This window comes from Ceratosolen solmsi, unplaced genomic scaffold (assembly GCF_000503995.2).
Source record: "Ceratosolen solmsi marchali unplaced genomic scaffold, CerSol_1.0 scaffold23, whole genome shotgun sequence".
NCBI lineage: Eukaryota > Metazoa > Arthropoda > Insecta > Hymenoptera > Agaonidae > Ceratosolen > Ceratosolen solmsi.
Genome location: NW_011948430.1, coordinates 3,714,676 through 3,736,145, shown reverse-complemented (window position 1 = coordinate 3,736,145; position 21,470 = coordinate 3,714,676). Strand labels below are relative to the sequence as shown.

The window sequence follows — 21,470 nt, the reverse complement described above, 5'->3', positions numbered from 1 at the left end:
CAACGCTGAGCGGTGCTTTGGGGGTGGCACACACAAGGGGTGAGCGAGAGACTGGGTAGCCCGCCGTTATAGAGAAATAAGATCGGTGTGATAGATGGTTAATGAGAGACTAAGAGAGAGAGAGAGAAAGAGAGAGAGAGAGAGAGAGAGAGAGAGAGAGAGCGAGAAATATAAAGAGAGAAAGAGGGAGAGAGAGTGAGAGATAGCGCGAACGAGCGAGCGAGCGAGCGAGCGAGCGAGGGCGACGCGGGTAGGAGGGAGCTTTCCCTTCACGGCGAAAAATCTCTGCTGCTTGGAGCGTCCGCACTGCTCGCCGGCGGCACGTCGACTGACTCGCGTAGTGGCCGTGCGCTCTCGGGAGTGGCGAAGGGGGCGATCGGCGGAGGGGGAGGGGGCTCGCGCGTCATTGGCCCCCATCTCGGCGCAAGTGTGGACAGGGCCTGCGCCGTAATTCCGAGCTGCGCAAACTCGTCGGATCGAGCGACTCGGTCCTCTCGCTCCAGTAGCCTCCGTTTCTCGTGCGCCTTTACTCTCTCGAGCCGCAGTCACGTTTCTCCCGAACGGAGGCCGCGGCTGGCTCGACAGACGTCTACATCTCTGTTTACCCTTTGCCGAGGTTTGGACAATCCTCCTCCCAACTCGGGTCGAACGAACACCGTGGCCGGGGCCTCAAAGGATCGGTGCAAGAGAGGTGGGAGGACTGAGAGGCCACGCTAAATTTAGAAACCCAACGCTGATGTCGCGCAGCACGTGCCACCTGGCGTAACGAAATAAAAGCCGGCGCTTGCACGGGAATGGTAATTTCTCACCCTCGGACCCATGACCCACTTCGAGTTGGCGCCACCCACGGGAACGGAAGGGAGTGGGTGTCTGACTGATGTCGGGCCTCTACTACTTGCAAGCCGAGTAGTGCGAACGGGGTGTCATTTGGGCTCTCACTGCACCCCCATGACTTTAAGTTACCGGTGATTCAAAGATAGCAATGAAGATCTACTCTCGATCAAATATATAGGCTGATTTGGAGTTTGATTTATCATGATAGTTCCTCGATTTTACAAAATTTAAAAAAGTTCCAAAGCCAACGTTTTGAAATATTGTAATAATAAATAAATAAATTGAAATGGAAAATATTGAATATTCTGTTTGATGTAAATATATAATTTTTTTCTTATTTTTTATAAAAAAAAAAGATTGCTTCATTAATGTAGAGCGTGTGGCATTTTCATTTAATTGAAATTAACGTACGAATTTATTTAAACGCTTAAAAATTATAAAATAAATTGTTTTTAATAGAAAAACGGTATTTTGTATCAATGTGTATTAGACATGTTAAGAAATGATTTAACGTTGATAGAAATACAGGAGCAAAGGAGTTGATTATTAGGTATTTATGATTGTCATACAAAGCTATTTCATTATGCTATGTACAAAGTAGCAAGATGTTTTTTCAAGATATGATATAATTTATCACGTCACAGGTCCGTACATTCCTACTCAACAGGCTTTTTACTACTTCGATATTATGTTTCGGGAAACGTCCGTTACTACTGAATATCGCGCTGCATATCGTGGATTTCCAATAATATTTGCAAGTACATAATACTTAGGTAATAGTAAGATAATATTGTGAATATTGTATGAAAAAATTCATAATAATCAACAACAACAAAAAATGCAAATTCAGATCAGTCTAATAAAATTTTAATAATGATTTGCTACAAATAGACAATAATCAGACCGACGGATATTAAGTGATATTTACATATAATACGGATTTTATGAAAATTGATAAATCTTTACAATGTCGTTTAAAATATTCTTAACTTTACGTTACATATAAAAATTTTTATTCCTAATATCTAATCCGTAGAATCCATATTTAATATAACTTATGAGAATTTAGACATACATTTAGTCTAAACTTTCTATTTCTCTTTTAGACATTTTTATCTTTTCGTTTTTTTCCATTTTTCTTTATACCCTTGCATACTGCTCGATAATATCAATAAAAATGTATTGCAAAGGGCAGAGCATTGAACTAAGTACTTATAATATTCAGATCGAAAAGCTCTTTAAAAGTACAATGCATACTATTATTTATCTGCAATTCATCGTATCGTATTATTATAAAAATTTTCATCGATCAGACAAATAATCGATCGCTCCCCGGCGAGACTATTAAATTTCGTTCCATTTTCGGTATGTTACTTGTTGTTCTAATTGCCGGACGCTCTGACATCAACTATCGTATCAAATCTCGTCATCCACAGCCGATTCTTATCTTTGATTAGTCGTCGACGACCTTGGCAATAAAATATTTTTAACGTTATTACGGGAATGTATTTATTCGACCGTGACGGATTTCGCCAAATTTCGCGGACAATCGACGTTACAACCGCGAAGTACTGCAATGTGAAATGAAAGTAATTGCATTGGAATGACAGTTAGCACGCCCTGAAGGCAGTCCACTGTTTTTGGAATCTCCAGAACTTTTGCGGCAAATGATTTTGTCTCAGTGTCACCTTCCTCGCAAATAACAATTGGTCTGCCATCGCGAGCTGTCACTTGCTGTAGAGCATTCATGCATTTCTACAATTAAATATTAAGTACGATTAATGAATATCCAATTCATTGGGCAACGAAAATAGATTTACAAGGGATAACAAATTACGTACAACGTATACGGGATCCCGCATTACAATCATTATTACGGGCATCGAGTCATCGACAAGGGCTAGAGGTCCGTGCTTCAATTCGCCAGCCATTATACCCTCACTGTGCATATAAGTTAATTCTTTCACTTTCTATAACAGAGAATACGATTCCATTAGCAGCATATCTGTTATCTATCATCAGTAAATTCATTGACAATAACTTACAAGTGCTCCTTCCATACAGGTAGCAAAATTATATCCTCTACCCATTATTAAAAGGGATTTATGTTGAAACAATGACTTTGCCAAATCTTTAACTTTCTCATCCAATTCCAATACCTGACGAATTTGATTGTCCAAATTCTTCAATCCTTCAATAATCTATCAAACAAACATTCTATTAAACTTTTATTATTAATTTTAAATTTAACGTTTATTAATATCACTGAATATATGAATCTAACATTCATTCGTCTTGTTCCCAGAGAAATTCTGTCCTCGCTCATGACAAGCGCAAACATCACCAGAGAAATGAATTGTGATGTATAAGCCTTGGTGCTAGCAACGCCAATTTCTGGACCAGCATTAATGTGAACTCCACAATGCGACTCACGACAAATACTACTTCCAACAGTATTGGTAATTCCAACAATCAAAGCTCCTCGAGTTTTACAGTATCTCAGTGCCATCAAGGTGTCCGCTGTCTCCCCTATAAATACAGTATTCAAGCTATTTCTCGGTTTTCTTTAGTAAATCCAGGCTATTATATATTCAATATTTATATATATATATATATATATATATATATATATATATATATATATATATATATATATATACACTGTAACATTATTAGCAACAATGAAAATTACGTGAAAAGCACTTCAAAATAAATTTCGATATATTTTAATATCGTGTAAAAAGCTCTTTGATTGATTTTTTTCAGCTCTGTAATAACTCTTATTTTAATTTGTTAAATCTTCTTAAATAAAATGAAATACCGAAAGGAAACCCTCACTAAATTTCATCATACCATAATGACTATTTACTGGTAAATATATCAGAAAATGAAAAATGTTAACAAAAAATTTTATTTACATGTTATTATGATGAACAACGCATTAAAATAACTATATTCTTTTTATATTATTTAGCTATCCGACAATAGAGCTCGATAAATTAAAAGAAAATTAATAATCTCTGATATTCGAATAAACTCTGATTTTTTCGAAAACTGTCAATATATTGAAATTTTCAATGAAAAAGTTTTTCGAAACACCTGACATTAGGTGTAAACGAATTAAAATTAAAATATCTTAAAACATTTAAATATTAAAAAATATATATACTTTAAATATATACTTTAGTAATACTTTATATTATAAATTACATAAATATCCGACTGATTAGTAAAAATACCTTTAAACGCAAATTATTTTAATACATATTCTAAAAAGATAGTACGAAATCTGTCATGGATTATATTTACACATCTCACATAAAAATAAAATATATTCTCTAAAGCAATTCAACATTACATTATAAACACAATTAATAAATAATATATACATCCAATATACCTGACTGAGAAATAAAGAAACAAACATCATCACGGAAAACTGGTGTATTCCTATCGAGAAAGTCAGATGCAAGCTCGACCATAACGGGTAATTCCGTAAGCTCTTCCAAAAGCTGCCTTGTGGCAATTGCCGAATGATAACTAGTGCCACAGCCAATTAACATAAGACGCCTGCATCTTTTAATTTCGGGAATATAATCCTAAACAGAAAGCAGTGGTTTTAATTCTAAAAATATGAATGAATGTCATTCCGCGAATGTGTTGATGGTAGGGATTCGGTTAGAGGGCTCTTAGAAATGAAAAAGTACAATTACAAGTTGTCGCACTGTATAGAATTACCTTAATCCCGCCCAATCTCACGGAATTATCGCGGAAATTCAATCGTCCTCTCATTGTATTTACAACTGACTCAGGCTGCTCAAAAATTTCTTTCTGCATGAAATACTCGTAGTTACCCTTCATTATTTGCTGGATTTGCATTTTTAGAGTATGAATTTCACGAGCATGAGCATCATCTACACATCGTCGAAGTCGATGAATACTGAGTGCGCCATCCTTCACAGCAGCCACATCGTCATCCTGAAATAGCGAAATATTTTCATTAATTCATTTGAATAGTAATAACAGCATCTGTAATGATATACTCGGTAAAAATATTATTAATTATATAAAATAAAAAGTATAGAAAAATAGCATTGATGTAGGATTGTAGAATTGAGTCATTGTCAGTATTTCAACAATTAATTTACTTTGTAATTACATTATTACGTTACTTATGTTGTCGTTTTATGTTTTAAACTAAATTTGTTATGATATCGACATTGTTAAGCATTTAAGCTACACGTGATTAAATACAAAGTGTTGAAATATTTTATAAGAAAAAATCTGCAGAAAATTACGGAATGTTTATGTTGAAATTAAAACAACAAGCGCTACCTTGAATTCTTAACTCAATAACGAAGACAAATTTTTATAGACATACATACGTAATTTCCTTGGCCTTTATTCACTAAGAGCCACATATTGTTTCATAAATAACTTAAAAATTAATCCTATGCTCTATTAAAAGAAGATAAATAAATTGAAATAACTGCGTAGAGCCGAAGAATGTTAATGTTTATTGATTCGACGCATCGTTATTGCCCTGTATATCGAAATTTTTCGAATAAATCGAAAAAAATTTACCTCTAGAAAAATGACGCGATTTGTATGTTCAATTACGGCACTAGCGTCAGAGGCAAAGAAGTACTCGACTTCTTTATCTTCGAGCGGTTGAAACTCGGAAGTGCTTTCGCTGCGTGGCATGATTGGATAATCCGCGGAGCGACGGTGCGGACGGTGTTCTAGAAAAAATTGGTAATAAAATCCGGCCGTTCATCTTTACGATCTCGTATTAAATATTCTAGGCGAATTTAAATAATAATAACAAAGAAATTAACTGTATATATGATATAATGCTGCACAATGAAAGAGTACATTCCTGATAAAGACTTTATTTTCTTCGTTAAATGCGTACGTGTACATGGCAAACCCCTTTCATGTGTCTGCATTAAATCGCACATTACACCACAGGCTTCCTTGCCAGTAATGCTGAAAATAAAGAACTAAACCATCACCGTAACAGTGTTAAGATTATTAAAAGATAAGTAAATGAAATTAAATTAAGCGTAATTTCGGTTGACTAGAGTATTCAAGTAATTCACCCCTAAACTATCCACTTAGAGTTATAATTGTAGAAATCATGTTTATACCTTTTTATATTTTCAGGTTTTAAGCTAAAATGTGCAAAACCAAATTAAGGCGTACAGACGAATGATTAATGCCGCACATCAAGCTAAGATATATTAACTTAAAGGCCAAATTGTTACAGCGTTTGTAATAAAAGCATAAACGTAAGAAAATAATGATAATAATGATAATAATGATAATGATAATGATAATGATAATGATAATAATAATAATAATAATAATAATAATAATAATAACAACAACAACAATAATAATAATGATAGTTATAATAATAGTTATAGTAAATAATCAAAGGCAAATGTTGCGAAGCTTATTATCATGCAAACAAATTTAAACGTAAAATGAAGGTACCTTTAGTTGTTGCTTCGGATTCTGCAATTTTCGAGGCAGAGGAAGAAAGACGAAAAACAAAAACACAATTAGTTAAAGAAACCATGCTTAAATTAAAACTAATATGCCTGTAAATAACTAAAATGTAAAATGTAAAAAAAAAAATTATGCATAATGATCAATTAAAAATCAATTAAAAATTAAGATAAACTTAAAATACGCAATTAAATTTAAAAGCATTTAGAAAATATATATTAAATACATTGTCAATTAGATTTTATCTTTATTATATCTTTCGGTAATTTCATCGGTCATTTGAAATCCAATTTTCTCAATCCCAATATTAAAATTGCTTTTATAAAAATGTTAACTTGCGAAGCATATATATATATATATATATATTTTTGTAACCACTAGTTATTCAAAATAATTTAAATTTACAAATTAAAAAATGTAAATGTATGCATGTGCATTTAAATGATGCACAACATCGTAATTATAATAACACTAATATTTTGTGAAGGAAGGAAAAAAGATCAATAATAGGAGAATCGAGAGTACCTGGTAAAACACAGAAAAAAGAAGTTGGCGTGCATCATAAGGACGACCGATAAAATGTTATTCATTTTATTCTTTGTCGTGTACTAAAGATAATCAGGAATTCGATTTTGACAGTTTTAAGCTTAAGTACCGTAACAGGTAAAGTTATTAATAGTGTCTATGTGTTATATACCTTTGACAGTGCTTGGAAGGTCGTCTGTTCAGGCGATAAGTCGAGATACAAACCGGAAGGTGAAGTTTCATGCAAAAGAAACATACATGTAGTATCCACATCAATGGACTGCTGGTATTCAAAATTTATTAAAAAAAAAAAAAAAAATATATATATATAAACCACTAGAAAGCAAAAATATCTTTATTTTTAAATAAAATTAACAAATCAATAACGTTTACTTAGCGATTTATGGTGTGTACATAAAATTCAATGCGTATACAAGCTCTACCTATTAATTCTTACATGTAGGTGTACGAATGTGAAAAAATCTAAAATGAGGAAGAGATAATATAAAATTAAAGAGAAAAAAAAACAAAAAAAAAATTGTTTCATTACTCTTTACGATTAAACAAGGGATAGATTATAATGATGATAATGCGTGCTACTGGTACACATAAATACACACCTTGTCATGACATGGATACAGTTTATTGAATTAATCATGCGTTGTTAGAAACAATTCTTCATGCATTTCCGTAAAGTAATGTTAAAAATTAATGTTATGTTATTAATGTAGATTATGTTATAAACGTCATTCGTAAAATTAAGTTGATTGCTTTTATGTCAATACGTAATTTCATTAAAGAAGGTATTCGTGCTATGTGGATTATTATTTCGAGAAAGGTACTCCAGCATTTAATAATTCACTACTCGATGAATAAGAAGAGTTAATGCTTGAACCATCAATAAGGACTAAATTTAATCAAGATATATATTGATTGCTGATGCAATCGTAAATCTCAATGGCTACGCCTTTACCTTCACCACAGTAACACAGATCAAGCACAACAATAAAGACAGAATGTTCTTTTCCTTCACACTTTCTCCTCGAGAATTCCTAAATCCTCCAAAACTATCTCTTCTATAATCGGCGTATGTTTGTTTCTCATAGTCGTCAAAAAAAAAAAAAAAAAAAAAAAAAAAAAAAAAAAACAGCAAATATAAATAATAAATCAATCATCAAGTTTCACCTTTGCCATAGAGAATGGGCACATGATCGGTGGCAAGTGTAGTTTTGGTTTTAATGCCAACCAGAAGCGGCGATCCACGTCGCGTGGCTACGCATTCGTCCGGAAAGTGCTTGCTTTTGAAGCACAGAGCGAATGCACCTTCCTATTAAAATAAAAAAATTATATCGACTTTTTTTATGAATATTGCTTTTTAAAGGTCGAATTAGCATGAGATCTAATCGATATTATCATTGGGAATTGACTTTGCTTGTTTTTGATTATTCGAAATTTGCAATTACATTTTACTAACATCATAAATGCGACACGAAACATAAAGAAGTCATTTAAGGTGCCCAAAGCATATTATATAAATTATATGGCCCCATTACTATCAATTATTATTTGAGTCTTGAATGAGTCAATATATTTACATTTTTAAATATCTAACTGTATGTATGTATGTATAGAAGTGCGCGCACGTATTTGTGTAACGCATTAATTTTCATTTAATCTCCTTTCATTTCTAAATTTCATCATTCTCACGTATTCGAAAGTTCAAACAAACACAGCTTATAGCACTTTTTAAACCTAATTATTGTCTTGATATTTGCAACAAAATAATATTCAAAATTTCTTCGTAGTTTGAATGTATAGAATATCATTACATAATTTTATTATTGCTTAATGATTGTATAATCCTTTGTATTTTTAAATAACGAACGTCATTAAAAGAATAGTAGCTCTTTACAATAATGAAATAAATAGTAAAATATTCAAAAATCATTTCGTACTCATAATTACAAAATAATTGATAAAATAGTAATTGTATACAAGTATTATAACAGGACTTCTTAATACGTGACATTTAACGTTCAAGAACCTCGAATCGCTTATGCATTCTATATGACTAATCAATGGGGGGCGGGAGGGGGATTGGGGACGCCCACCCTTACATCAAACCGAGTATTAAACTAAATTTAAATATAATTATCATATAGTTCATAGTACAGTTACTGTATATACTTACGAGCTGTTGCACAACTTGTTCAACGAGCTCACGAAAGGCATAGTTTGGATGCTGAACCCACAGATGGTGGATGAGCTTAGCTATAATCTCCGTGTCTGTTTCACTTTCAAAGTTGTAGCCACGATTTTGCAGCAAGATCTTGATGTCTTTATAATTCGTGATGATTCCTGAAGCGCGAAAGCGTAAATAAAGAGGTGCACAATTACATAAACCACTCGCAAGGAATACAAGAGTGAGTATACAAATGTATGACAACTTTACCATTGTGGACAACCACAAATGAGTGCTCGATGTCAGATCGCTGAGGATGGGAGTTCACCTCGGATGGAACACCGTGAGTTGCCCATCGGGTGTGAGCTATACCTACGTGACTCTTGATGCTTGAGTCAAAATCAAGTGCAGAGTCTGTAATGTATATTATAGGGTCTCCCATAAGTTAATAAGTACGTTCCTTTATACATGGGAAAATATTGCCATTCGACCAGGTCTAAATGACGGGTGTTATGTAACAAAAGAGGGAATACTTTTTGTTATTAGTCTTTATGTAACCGACAATTTCAATATTGAGTAATGATAATCATCGTGATTACATATTCAATATTACATTTAATTCTTCTGCTTATTCTTTAACAGGCGAAACTCTAAGCAATATTAATCTTTACGATCCACGAATAACAAGACAATATTTCTCACACTACTGTCAGTTATTCCTGCTTTATTATATGATTTAATAGCAACTGGACAGATAGTTAAAAGCTTCTTCATTTTTCTCCACTAGCATATACGTATAATTAAGGAATATTATTTGATTATTAATCATAATGAAGTGAATTACGTGTGTCGGTTTAGGGACTGGTGGGAGCAGATATATCATGCACTATATAATTGTGTGTATATATATATATATATATATATATATATATACTATACACTGCATATCTATAAAATATACATATAATGTTTTCAATAAATAAAATGGAGACGACGAGAAAATAAGATAATTAGTGTCTGTATGCATTTTAATTTTTAATACCATAGAGAGTATCGATCAAAATGATAAGTTTTTACAAATATTACAACCATATATTTACGTTCTTATTGTCTAAAAGAAATTAATTAACTTAATGTAATTTTTTAAATACAAAATATTCTATAAATTTATATATATATATATATATATATATATATATATATATATATATTTATTTATTTATTTATTTATAGGTATAAACATATATCATACATTGCATATTAACATTCGATATATTTTTCAAGTATTAATGTTAATTTATATTATATATTTGTAATATAATATATGAAGCTTCAATATGTTTAAAAAAATTTATTTCTTTGAGTATGTGATATTGAACCGGCAATTAATTGAAGAAATTAGCGTAAAACTTTTTACTAACAAGTTTTATTCAATTTATTGATATATGAAAATACTAGATAAAAAAAATAATATGTAATGTAAATAAAATCAGTAAATTATCAAAATAATACCGCCTATTATAAGTGAAATTTATCTGTCACTAAGAAAAATATCTCGGAAATGAACGTATGTATAATACGACAAGAAATGATTTGAATTTGTAATAAAAAAATATAAAAAGAACAATGTACTGATATCTGCTGAATGTTTGATATTGAAATTGTAATAAAATATAAAAATACTATCGTGAATTGCTTTTGGATAATAAATAAAGAAGCCACTTTGTATTGAATACAAGTAAACATTTGTTTTGATGACTTACTCTGAAATATTTCCTCCTCAAGAGCCTTGACTTTTCCTTGCTTCTTAATAATAGCGATATCCTTGCCGTCGGATGAGTCAAGGGCGACGCCTGCATTTTAAAAAGAAAAAAGGGTGAATGGTCAAAATATCGAAAATCACGCTTGGTGCAATGTACTTTCTCTTTCTAAGCGTCATTCGACCACATTCTCCGCACTTTAACAAACAAAAAAAAAAAAACAAAAAAAAAACACAAAAAAAATACTAAGTGACGCAAGACGAACGAATTCACACTCCTGCACGCTCATTGTAAGGTATGCAAATAAGATAATAAGTGCAAAAGAAATTTCGTGGAATTCGCTTATCGTCAGAGGCGCACCTTTTTCTTCATACAAAAAAGCAAGAGAATAACATCGGACTTATAGTCATCGATACCTATATTTTTATTAAATCTTACCTGCAGAATCATAGCCCCTGTATTCTAGTCGCTTTAGTCCACCAACAAGAAGTTCCAAAATCTCCTTCCTGCTCTTAGGCGTCAAATAGTTCAAGTAGGCGAAAATTCCTGAAATTTTTTCGTATATGACAATGCTGCTTTATAGTATTGTCTCGAGGCGCGTACACATTGATTGTGCCAAAAGAAAGGATTGCCGGCCCAGGGATCAACAAAAACTATAAACTTCGTCCATTAAACTCGAGTCGTTTAGTCTCAAAGGCCTCCCAAAGGGAAATCTTTCAACTTTCTCAACTTTTTTTGGAGCTTGTAATGACTTGTTATATGATACTACATCTTTAATTTACAAAAAATTGAAAAACTTTCGTTACAAAGAACGCATGAATCGTACCTTATCAGTTGCATCTATGATAAAAAAATATTTAAATTTCTTAAACTATTCAATCGTTATAAAATGATTGTTTAGAGCGATAAAATAAAAGTAATGTAAAGAAATATTTAATGAATGTAATCAAGATTATTATGCAATTCATCAATTCAGAATAAAATATTACCTAAATAATTAATTATTAAAAGTTTTATAAAAAACAAAACAGCATTTTAATTTATATTCAAAATATCTAGTTCGATGAAAAATGTCTCTTAAACAATTTTTGTCCACTCGAAAATTAAAAATTATTTTACCATTATTTTTTAAGCAACTAATTGAATAATAAACAAATTAAATTCGTTCGTTTATAAAAGTGTGGTTTAAATATAATGGAGGAATGACAGAAATACTTTTTTACAGAAAACGACCTAAAATTATAACTTCATCCTTACTTTTATTACATCAGAAAATTATTAATATTAATTGATCAATCAATTGATTATTACTAACACAAGATCCTATAGCCATAAAAAAGCCGTAATATTATAACTTGAAAAATCATACATAGAAAAGTAAATATGTCATTACTTTGAAGGTCTCAATCAATTAATTGCAATGCAGTGCACGTTCCCGTTACGGGCAAAGGTGAATGACCGGCAAGGTAAAATGAATTTCAACGCAATGTCAAGACACGAGTTCCTAATTCTTTAATCTTACATAAGTTATTCTCTCTGTCTGTTTTATAAAAATATTTTATTCTTAATTATCCACGGATTATGAAATGAGAATGAAAATTATAAAATTTAGGTTACTTAACGAATTTTTTAACAAATAAGCAATTCTCAGCATTCGGCACGTGCATTTTACGTAAAAGAAGTATTTTTAAATTTTTAATCTAATTTTACTTCATTTTAATTATTTAATTTATAAAAAATATATATATAAGCTCATAAGTACAATTTCATGCTTTACTAAATTACTTAGATTTTGCTTACGTTAGAAAAATCATCTTTTATAATACTTGATAATAAATTATTATATCTTTATATTACTTAGAAGAAAAAAACTGTATTTTTATATTATTGACATTAATTTCAAAATATACTTAAGTATTGAATTGAGAGAGTAAAGTTGTGCAAACAAATATTGATGAAGTCTCAATAAGCGAATTAAAATTTAAATATAAAAAGAAACATTTATAGTAAAATAAGGAAAGCGGAAACCTAAAAATTACAGAACCCGTTCGAACAATATTTTTGCTACAATTGGATTTTAAATAAATGTATTGCTATTAAATGGTTATTTAATAAATATTTTTAAATAATGGATTTTGTTTATACATAAATATTATATATATATATATATATATATATATATATTTGTTTTATCAACTCACTGTACGCAAGTTATTAATTGAAAGCCGATAAAAGATTTTCTTTCAAACAAGTAGAAGCATTAATAAAATTGAAATAAAAATACTTTTATGAATGCGCAAAGCACCTATTTCAAAATCAATAATTGCATAATATTAATTAATATCATTGAAATTTTTCATTAAGAATTATATAAATTAGTTAGAAACTTGTTTTACTACTTTTTTTTATTAATTTTATTATATAACAGTAATTTTAAACTTAATAAATGATTAATTACATGGTTTCCTATAGTTACAAAAGTAAAAATGAAAATTTACCTTTTACACGTATTAAGAAAATGTATATAACTCTAAGCGATTAGGATAAAGTTGAAATCAAATGTTAGATAAATAAAGTAAATAGAGTTTGGTCAGTGTCTGGGGCGGAGGGGGGGGGTCGAAAAACCTGGTATAAATTATAGACATATTATTTATCAAAATTATATCGTTTTTAAAATATATGAATATTATGATTTAAAAATTAATTTTATTTTTATATCAACATAAATATCTAAAACTCGGAATTCAATAGTTGTTTTCTAATTATATAAAATTTAAACGGAAAATTTATAGACAATTATAGACAATATAAAAATATACTCAACATATTGAAAATAAATATATCGAAATGTATATTTGCTGTTAATTCGAGCTAATATGCATAATACGAAGGTGTGTTAAGTGTGACTCTACAAATAAATGAATACACATTGATATTTAAAATAGTAAAATTAAATAACGTGGGCAAGGAAATTTTCCTAAAAGTTCGTAGGAGTAATTCAATACATAATTTTCATACCGTACCTCTCTCTATCACTCTCGCTCTCTCTCTCTCTCTCTCTCTCTCTTATTTTTATGTCTCTATGCCACGCCTGCGCATATACTTGCAATGTGTTGTCGTTTCGGCAGAAAGTGAAAGGATAAAACTACTTCGTTAAAACACGTGTCACTACAAAATATTATTTAGCATAATGGCACGCCGATGTTTTTAAAGATATCAATAAGCTAACGGAAACGTTTTGATAAGAGTCAATAGTAACCGACGAAAAACAATCTAATGGCAATACAAATGCGTTGCATCATGTATGTATATCGAGCAATTGCAAAATAATAATAATACATTTTTATGCTGCAAAATTTTTAAATTATGTGTCCGCTGTATATGATAAGAAGAATGATAAGAACAATAATACCAGTTCTCTTTATGCAATGGTCTTTTCAATTTTACCCACTGGCCTTATATGCACGGAGGAAAAAAGTACCAAATAACTTAAAGCTGTAGATCATAAATTTACCGTTAAAATCAGAAATCCCAGAGAAAATGAAATCCTCGTTCAAAGTGTGGCTATGCGATTCTACGTAAAATTCATACGCGAATTGCAACAGAATGGTAAATGAAAACGTGATTACATGCATTCTCAGCCCGACCACTAAATGTATAACCATAGACTTTCCCCAACTCAAGAGCCTCGTTACATACATTCGATTTAATAAAAAAAAAGTATCCAGTCGCATCGTTTGAAAAACCCTTCATCGACCTTGCGTCTCGGTCATCAAACTACAAACTTCAACGAATGTTGTATGCCTTCGCGATGTTTACGTATCCCAAACTTGCGGACAAACAGAAAGAAATATGAGAACGAGAATAGGAACTATCAAAAGTGATTATTACGTCTACGAACACATCGCCACCCGACCATGCAATTCACCGCCGTTCAACGAGGCCCCAAAGGATCACGTGTATGTATGTGTACGCGGCGAACGGGTCGCGAGGGATAGGGGGAGGGGCGGCGAGGAAGAGAGAAGGAAAGGAAGGCATCGTCAACGATGTAGGAACTTTCACTCGGACTTCCAACGACGCCGCTGCTGAAAATTCCATCCGCTCGATTTCGCAAGCCTTCACAGCCTGGGAAAGCGCGGGCAGGAAGGGAGTCGCGACGATAAATCGTCAAGCCGTTATCAGCTGGTCCGACGGACGGCTTCGACGCTCGCGCTCTTATCGGCCGCGTAGGCGAACTTTCGAAAAGAACGCCGGCTAATCAACCGCGACAGCGGCCACTGGGAAATTAATTAACACCTTGGCACTCGGTGCTGCTTGCCGCGAGCAAGGAGAAACAGCTGCGATTCAAAAGTCGTACGCAGCAGCCAGCCAACCTATTAAAGGGAATTAAGAGATACGGGAGCGCAGTTACCTGCGCGGCGAGATCAACCGAGACTTTAAGAGAAATCTGTGATACGAGACTACTGCGTGCCACAAAAATGAAAAAAGATCGAGATAGAGAGAGAGATAGATAGATAGAGAGAGAGAGAGAGAGAGAGAGAGAGAGAGAGAGAGAAAGAGAAGTAGAGAGAGGGGGAGGTGCGAGGGAGAAAGACAGACATACGGTGACACTCGAGTAAGGAAAAAAGAAGAGAGATGCGCGGTGAAAGCGCTAGTCGCGCCTTTATTCTCCTCCTTAGCCGCCGCCGCACCCGCCCTGATGACCGATTGATTTCACCCGCAGCCTACTACTACTCACCACACATGCTGATGTCAGCTAGACGATGAGATTATCTGCTTACTCCGGGTTCCTAGAAGTGCCTGCGTGTATGCGTGCGAGCGTGCGTGCGTGCGTGTGTGCTTGCGTGCGTATGTACCTACTTACATACGTCGCTGCGGCTGGCTTCTGAGCGTCCGCGCGCTCGCGCCGGGCTTTTTATGCCGTGCCTCCAACGACTATTCCCTTCCTCTATCTCTATCACTCTGACATACACAGTCTCTCTCTCTCTTTCTCTCTCTATCTATCTCTTTCTCTCTCTCTCTCTCTCTCTCTCTCTTTCTCCCTCTCTATCGCTCACTCCCACTCTTCCGTTCGCGCTCTCTCTATCCCACCCTCTGTCTCTTACACACGCACGCACTCTCACGTCGTCTGCTGCAAAACTCGAAATGAGCCGTGCACGCACACCCCAACCTGGAGATTTGCACCCGAGGGATAAGCTGTACGACGTGGAGGAGGACACGGACACAAAACGGTCAATAGCGACGAACGACGTCCTTGTCGTTACGGTGCGCGCGGCCCTGCGCCATTGATCAACGTAGTTTGAACGAATGACAGCGGGAAAATCCATAGCGTTTAAATATTACCACGCGAGAAGCTTTTTTATTTTGATTGCGTTTTTGTCTGATTCACACAGCTGCGGGGTGGGAGAGGGATTCCGGAATAGAGGGGACACGTCCTGGCAAGGCAAATAGAGCTGGTCATCAGCGTCGGTGAAACGAGTTTCGCGACCTGGGCTTCTCGTGTCTGGTTTCTCAAGTATCGATCATGAATTATATCGCATTGTCGGCGATAAGCCGATATCTTCACAATTAAACTTTACTTAACGAAGGCGTTAACGAACGATTAACGTACTTTGGCTTTTGAAAAATTAACGCAATAAGTGAATTTATAATGACTTTATACTACAACCTCTTCGAATTTCCATTGAATTTCCATGCCGACATATATAATAAATATACCTCATAAAAGATGCGTCACACAAAAATTCTACAAATTTATAAAATTTATGCTAATGCAGTACGCTTATGTGAAACATATTTGCTTATAAAATATAGCCTTTTACAAGTCACTAACATTTGAAAAAGTTTATTTTTTATATCGCGCTTAAAGCTAAAACCTTGAAAAGACAACATTATTGATCATTGTTTAATTTTAGATATTTCGTGAAAATTTTTAAAATAGACTTACACGAGTATTATTTGATTTTCTCAATCATGGCACTCACATTAGTATTTAAATTAAAATTAAAATGTTTAGATAAATATCATACATTCGACATAATAGTTGATCAAAAATTTATGACACTTGGTTTAACTACTTAAGCGATTAAAATTAATTACATTATTAAGTCAAGATTGTTCCAATTTGAAAAAGAAACGATTAAAAATATAAAGTACGATAAATTCTATAATAACAAGAAATGTCAATACTTATAGTACAAATTGATTAAAAAATATATCTTATAAATTAATTAAATTTTGTTATGTGTTTCAATCATTTGAGCTATGACGATAACAATCATTTTTAAACTAAAATTAAAAAATCAAATAATTAAAAAGAAAAAATATATTTGTATAATTTTATTATAGTATTCGTTATAATTTATAAACAAAGTAAATATAAATAATGGCAAGCATCGTCCTGCATTATAACTTAACTCATACTATATATAATTTTAGTTATTGCATACTTATCTTTTAAACAATATATTTATATCAAGTAGTCTGATAATTTTGTTATAACATTTTTGTTATAACATTCTTACTTTGAATGATTCGTACTGGATATATTATTTTATATACGATAAGTAATTCTGTTTTTAACAATAAAAATTAAAAAAGTAATTTAAATTTTGAAATCCCTTTAAACATTATATTGCCTATACATTAACAACAAATTCTTATCTAATTCATTTACAAATATTAAATATTCATAATTTAATCAAACGCAATTAGATAAAAAAATATTTTTCCTTTATACATTTTCAATTCATTCGATAATCATAATTTTACAATTATAATTTTCAAATTGTATAATTAATAAAATAGTTAAAATGAAACATAATATAATTATAGTGATATAAGTCGAAATAAGATTAAATTTAATTTCAAATATTTTTATATTATATAGTTTATTGTATACTTGATGAATGATTATATATGAAATGTATAAACAATACTCGTCTTATAAATCAATAATATAATAAATAATGACAAATGTAGAATCTTATAATGAATTTATATACTTTATATATCTGATGAAAGATAGTTAAAATACTTCCTCTTTAACAATATTTCAGAGATAACAATTCATATATTGATTAAAAATAACTTATTTATAAATAACATTTCTTTCATAATTTAATTATAAATTCTTACCATTGTCGAAATTTTTTTCAGTAATAAATCTGACTAATAAATATAAAACAAACATAAAAAGATAGTAATTATGAGCAAAAGTTTCTTTAAAATAATTTTTTACATTATATTTAAACATCCTAGATAACTTTATATCACGAATTATTTATCAAATACACATCAAATATTTATATTCTGTAATAATTAAAAACAATTATTAATTAAATATGTAACAGTTTATCAATTAAAAGACAGGTTTATTTTAATTATAAAAATACGTTTAATTGTAAATTTTTAATATAATTTAAAAATAATAAATTTGTTTCAACTTGGTATCGTTTAAGGTGCTTCTAATTGTAAATAATTATAAATTCTTTCAATAAGAATGGACTTGCTTCCTGACGTTACTTGACTAATACTTCGAAGAAATTCTTTTAATTGTACAACTGTCAATGTATGAAGCTATAACATAAATAAAAATAAGTATTAATTATTTAATGTCTTGGTAGTTTATTTAAATTACACTACCTTTTTATTATTAGCCACATCTTCGACACTTAATTTTAACCTTTTTTCATCACCATGTACTTGTAATTTGTTTCGCTTCATTGATGAGACAGAAATATTATTTAAATTTAATATATTAATTAGTGTATCCTTCAAAATTTCTGCATCAACGCTTAATGGTGGAGGAACTAAATATATTTAATTTTTAATATATTAAATTAACTAATAGGAGATTGAATACATCAAGTACTTACGAGTGCTATCTGGTGGTAGATCACCTAATTTTTCATCTAGAGCCAATGCTTCAATATGAGCAATACATTTTTCTAATTTCTGATTTGTAAATGATTTGGGATCAAAATTGACCTTCGATTGATCCATTAGCTTTTTAAAGACTTCGACCGCTTCATTATTTATTGGGCATTTATTTTCAGAATTATATACATATTTGTGTAACTGATTATTCAAATTTCTGACACTATCTATAATTTAATACAAGATAGTACAATTATATTTTCATTATAAAAAATATCATTGGTACATAAACTATTTTTAAAAAATCATGTAAATATACCCTCGAAAGGAATTTTATACATGTAGAATCCACCATCATCCTCACTAGGAATCATCTGGCATATTAGAACTGTATATTTTGTAACAACTTTGCAGATTGCCATAACTTTCTTACTAACACACCTACTAACAAAAGATTTGAAGAAAATTTTACGCTCTGTAAAATCGAAATTCTATAAGATTAACAAATTTAAATACTAAAAATATATTATTAATTAATAATCAATACCATGATTGCTATATTTAGTATACGTAACAAAATAAGGTGAAGTAACGTGATATAATGGATCGCACATTACAGGTTTAAATGCTAATATTTCAATGCCTGGTTCTAAGCCTAAATGTTTTATTTTTTTACATTCGGAAGAACTGAAACATATTTTTACGCCATTATACATTTTATAATACATAATATTATCACTTGATATTATTTTTTTTTGTGTCCTTTCTATTCCTTGCTCCTATTAATTAATAAAAATAATTAGTTGAAAATAATTAAAATTTACAATATAATTCTAACTATAACATTAATTTACTGATAAACTTTGTGATTGGCTGTCTTCTGTATTTTGTTTATATAAAACATGACGCGCTTCTAAAACTACATTTTCTTCTTTTTCTAATTTTATTTTAGAAGGATATTTTGGTGTCCTACAAAACATTGCATTAGATTTACCTATACATAAATAAATATTTTGTATAAATTAATTAAATCTTACGAAATCAAATTATAAATAGAAACATCCATGCAAATATCACTACTAATTTTCCAAGATAACGTAGTAATACTTTTGGAAGGATTTAAAATATGTCCTTTAAAATCATTCAAATAGAATCTTTTGTAATCATCACTAGTAAAAGTTCCAGATATTATTTGTAAATCTTTATAATACATTTCATCGTTCCATGAATTTGAGAATCCAATAACACGTAATTCAGTTTGAGTATCCTTGAATGTTGAAACTAAATGCTCTATTCGACGTCGTTCAAATTCATTACAAGGTTTATCGTCACATGTACAAAGTACAATAATGTATCGAGTTTTTATACTTGTTTTAAAAGTATGTAATTGTTGAAAAACATACGAAAAAATATCATACAAAGAATATTTTGTTGCTGATAACTCTTTATATTTATCGTAATTTTTTACTAAAAATGATAATAACCGTATATGGATAAAATAAAAAATATATATTCATAATTTCAAATATTCAACATACTTATACTTTTAACATTTTTCAATGTATCTATTGTAACAGTATCAAACTTTTGCAATATCATTACATTATCGATATCACAATTAGTTTCAATCGTTCCATAAATAAAAAAACCTAATTTATCTTTTTTATTTTGAGAACATTTTTGCCTTACTATGGTTTGATATGCCTACAAAAAAATAAAGCATAAGATGAATAATATTAATGATAATGTTTAATAATTTAACAATAATAAATTACTTCTTACATCTAGACATTGTTCGAAGAAATTATCTGTAAACATTTGTTGAGCTCCATCAACAAGAAATATTATTGATTCTTGAATAAGATATTCATTTTCTTTTTCCAAATCGAAATCGTTAAATTCATTATTATGTAAGAAATGAAACGACATTTTTCACATTATATTTTTTTATCTTTTTTAACAATTTAAAACTTAAATGGAAATAAACGTTTTCATCCTATATTCTATATGTGTACGCTAGCACATGTAAACATTAACGTAAATTTTTATAACCTAGCCGGCCCAATTACCTATAGTAAAAATGAAAATACATCTACATAAATGAAAACGGGTGAAATGAATATTTATTAATAATTAATATCAATAAAGGCTTGCATAGACTTTATAAATGTGCGTATGTATTAAACAATGATTTAATATTTGGTTTTACAATTGGTTTTAGAAAAAAAAGCAGATATTGTACTTTTAACTACTAGCATAAGTATAATTAAATCTTGAAGTATTAATAAACGATATTTCTAAAATAAATACCTTAAATTGTAAAACATTTGCAAATAATTTATAATTAGAAATAACTTATATTACACAAAAATAAAAATTGATGGTTTACGACGCGAAAATATTTCGTCTGCTTAGAACGTATATTGCGTAATATAACATAACCTTTCATCTTTCAAAATTTTATCAAAATTTCAAACTTGATTTCTTGAAAATTTAAAAAAAAATCTGTTAACTAATGCTCGATCTATATAAAGTAACAATAAAAATCATAATAAAAATGTCAATCAAGCGAAAATGTTATGTCTTCCGTAATTATAAGTAAAGTAGTTTTACTAATTATAAATAAAGTATCGATGCTGATACGATAGCAAATTTTTTAAAATTAATGCTACCAATATAATACATTTTAAATCACAATAGATCGCGAATGGTATGATAGCGGACGTTATAAGAAATAAATATCAGCTCTAAGAAATCCAACATTACAAGACTTTCAC

At 30.7% G+C, this 21,470-nt stretch overlaps 2 protein-coding genes across 2 annotated transcripts; both read right to left on the bottom strand.

The window, feature by feature from the left end:
- Positions 1 to 2,080: 2,080 nt before the first annotated feature.
- On the bottom strand, positions 2,081 to 15,803 carry Gfat2 (glucosamine-fructose-6-phosphate aminotransferase 2). Its single transcript, XM_011501875.1, has 15 exons — positions 15,554 to 15,803; positions 11,254 to 11,361; positions 10,819 to 10,908; positions 9,326 to 9,469; positions 9,065 to 9,231; positions 8,059 to 8,200; positions 7,046 to 7,069; positions 6,334 to 6,354; positions 5,419 to 5,576; positions 4,573 to 4,812; positions 4,235 to 4,433; positions 3,119 to 3,363; positions 2,880 to 3,035; positions 2,676 to 2,804; positions 2,081 to 2,589 (listed from the first exon to the last, which is right to left on the bottom strand). The coding sequence occupies exons 1-15, from the start codon at positions 15,558 to 15,560 to the stop codon at positions 2,344 to 2,346; spliced, it is 2,076 nt and encodes a 691-aa protein (XP_011500177.1). The 5' UTR covers positions 15,561 to 15,803; the 3' UTR covers positions 2,081 to 2,343.
- A 2,389-nt stretch (positions 15,804 to 18,192) lies between these two features.
- Positions 18,193 to 20,622, bottom strand: LOC105364035 (X-ray repair cross-complementing protein 6). Its single transcript, XM_011501874.1, is given in 9 exon segments — positions 18,193 to 18,393; positions 18,460 to 18,626; positions 18,693 to 18,920; positions 19,013 to 19,168; positions 19,241 to 19,472; positions 19,518 to 19,662; positions 19,731 to 20,160; positions 20,232 to 20,397; positions 20,476 to 20,622. Coding segments are annotated over 9 exon segments (1,794 nt in total). The 3' UTR covers positions 18,193 to 18,270.
- Positions 20,623 to 21,470: the final 848 nt, after the last annotated feature.

Excerpts from the sequence above, each read along its gene's own strand:
- Gfat2 (XM_011501875.1), bottom strand. Across the intron at positions 2,805-2,879 it reads CCTGTATGGAAGGAGCACTT|AAAGTGAAAGAATTAACTTA; the intron begins GTAAGTTATTGT and ends TCTCTGTTATAG. Across the intron at positions 2,590-2,675 it reads TGCGGGATCCCGTATACGTT|AAATGCATGAATGCTCTACA; the intron begins GTACGTAATTTG and ends ATTTAATTGTAG.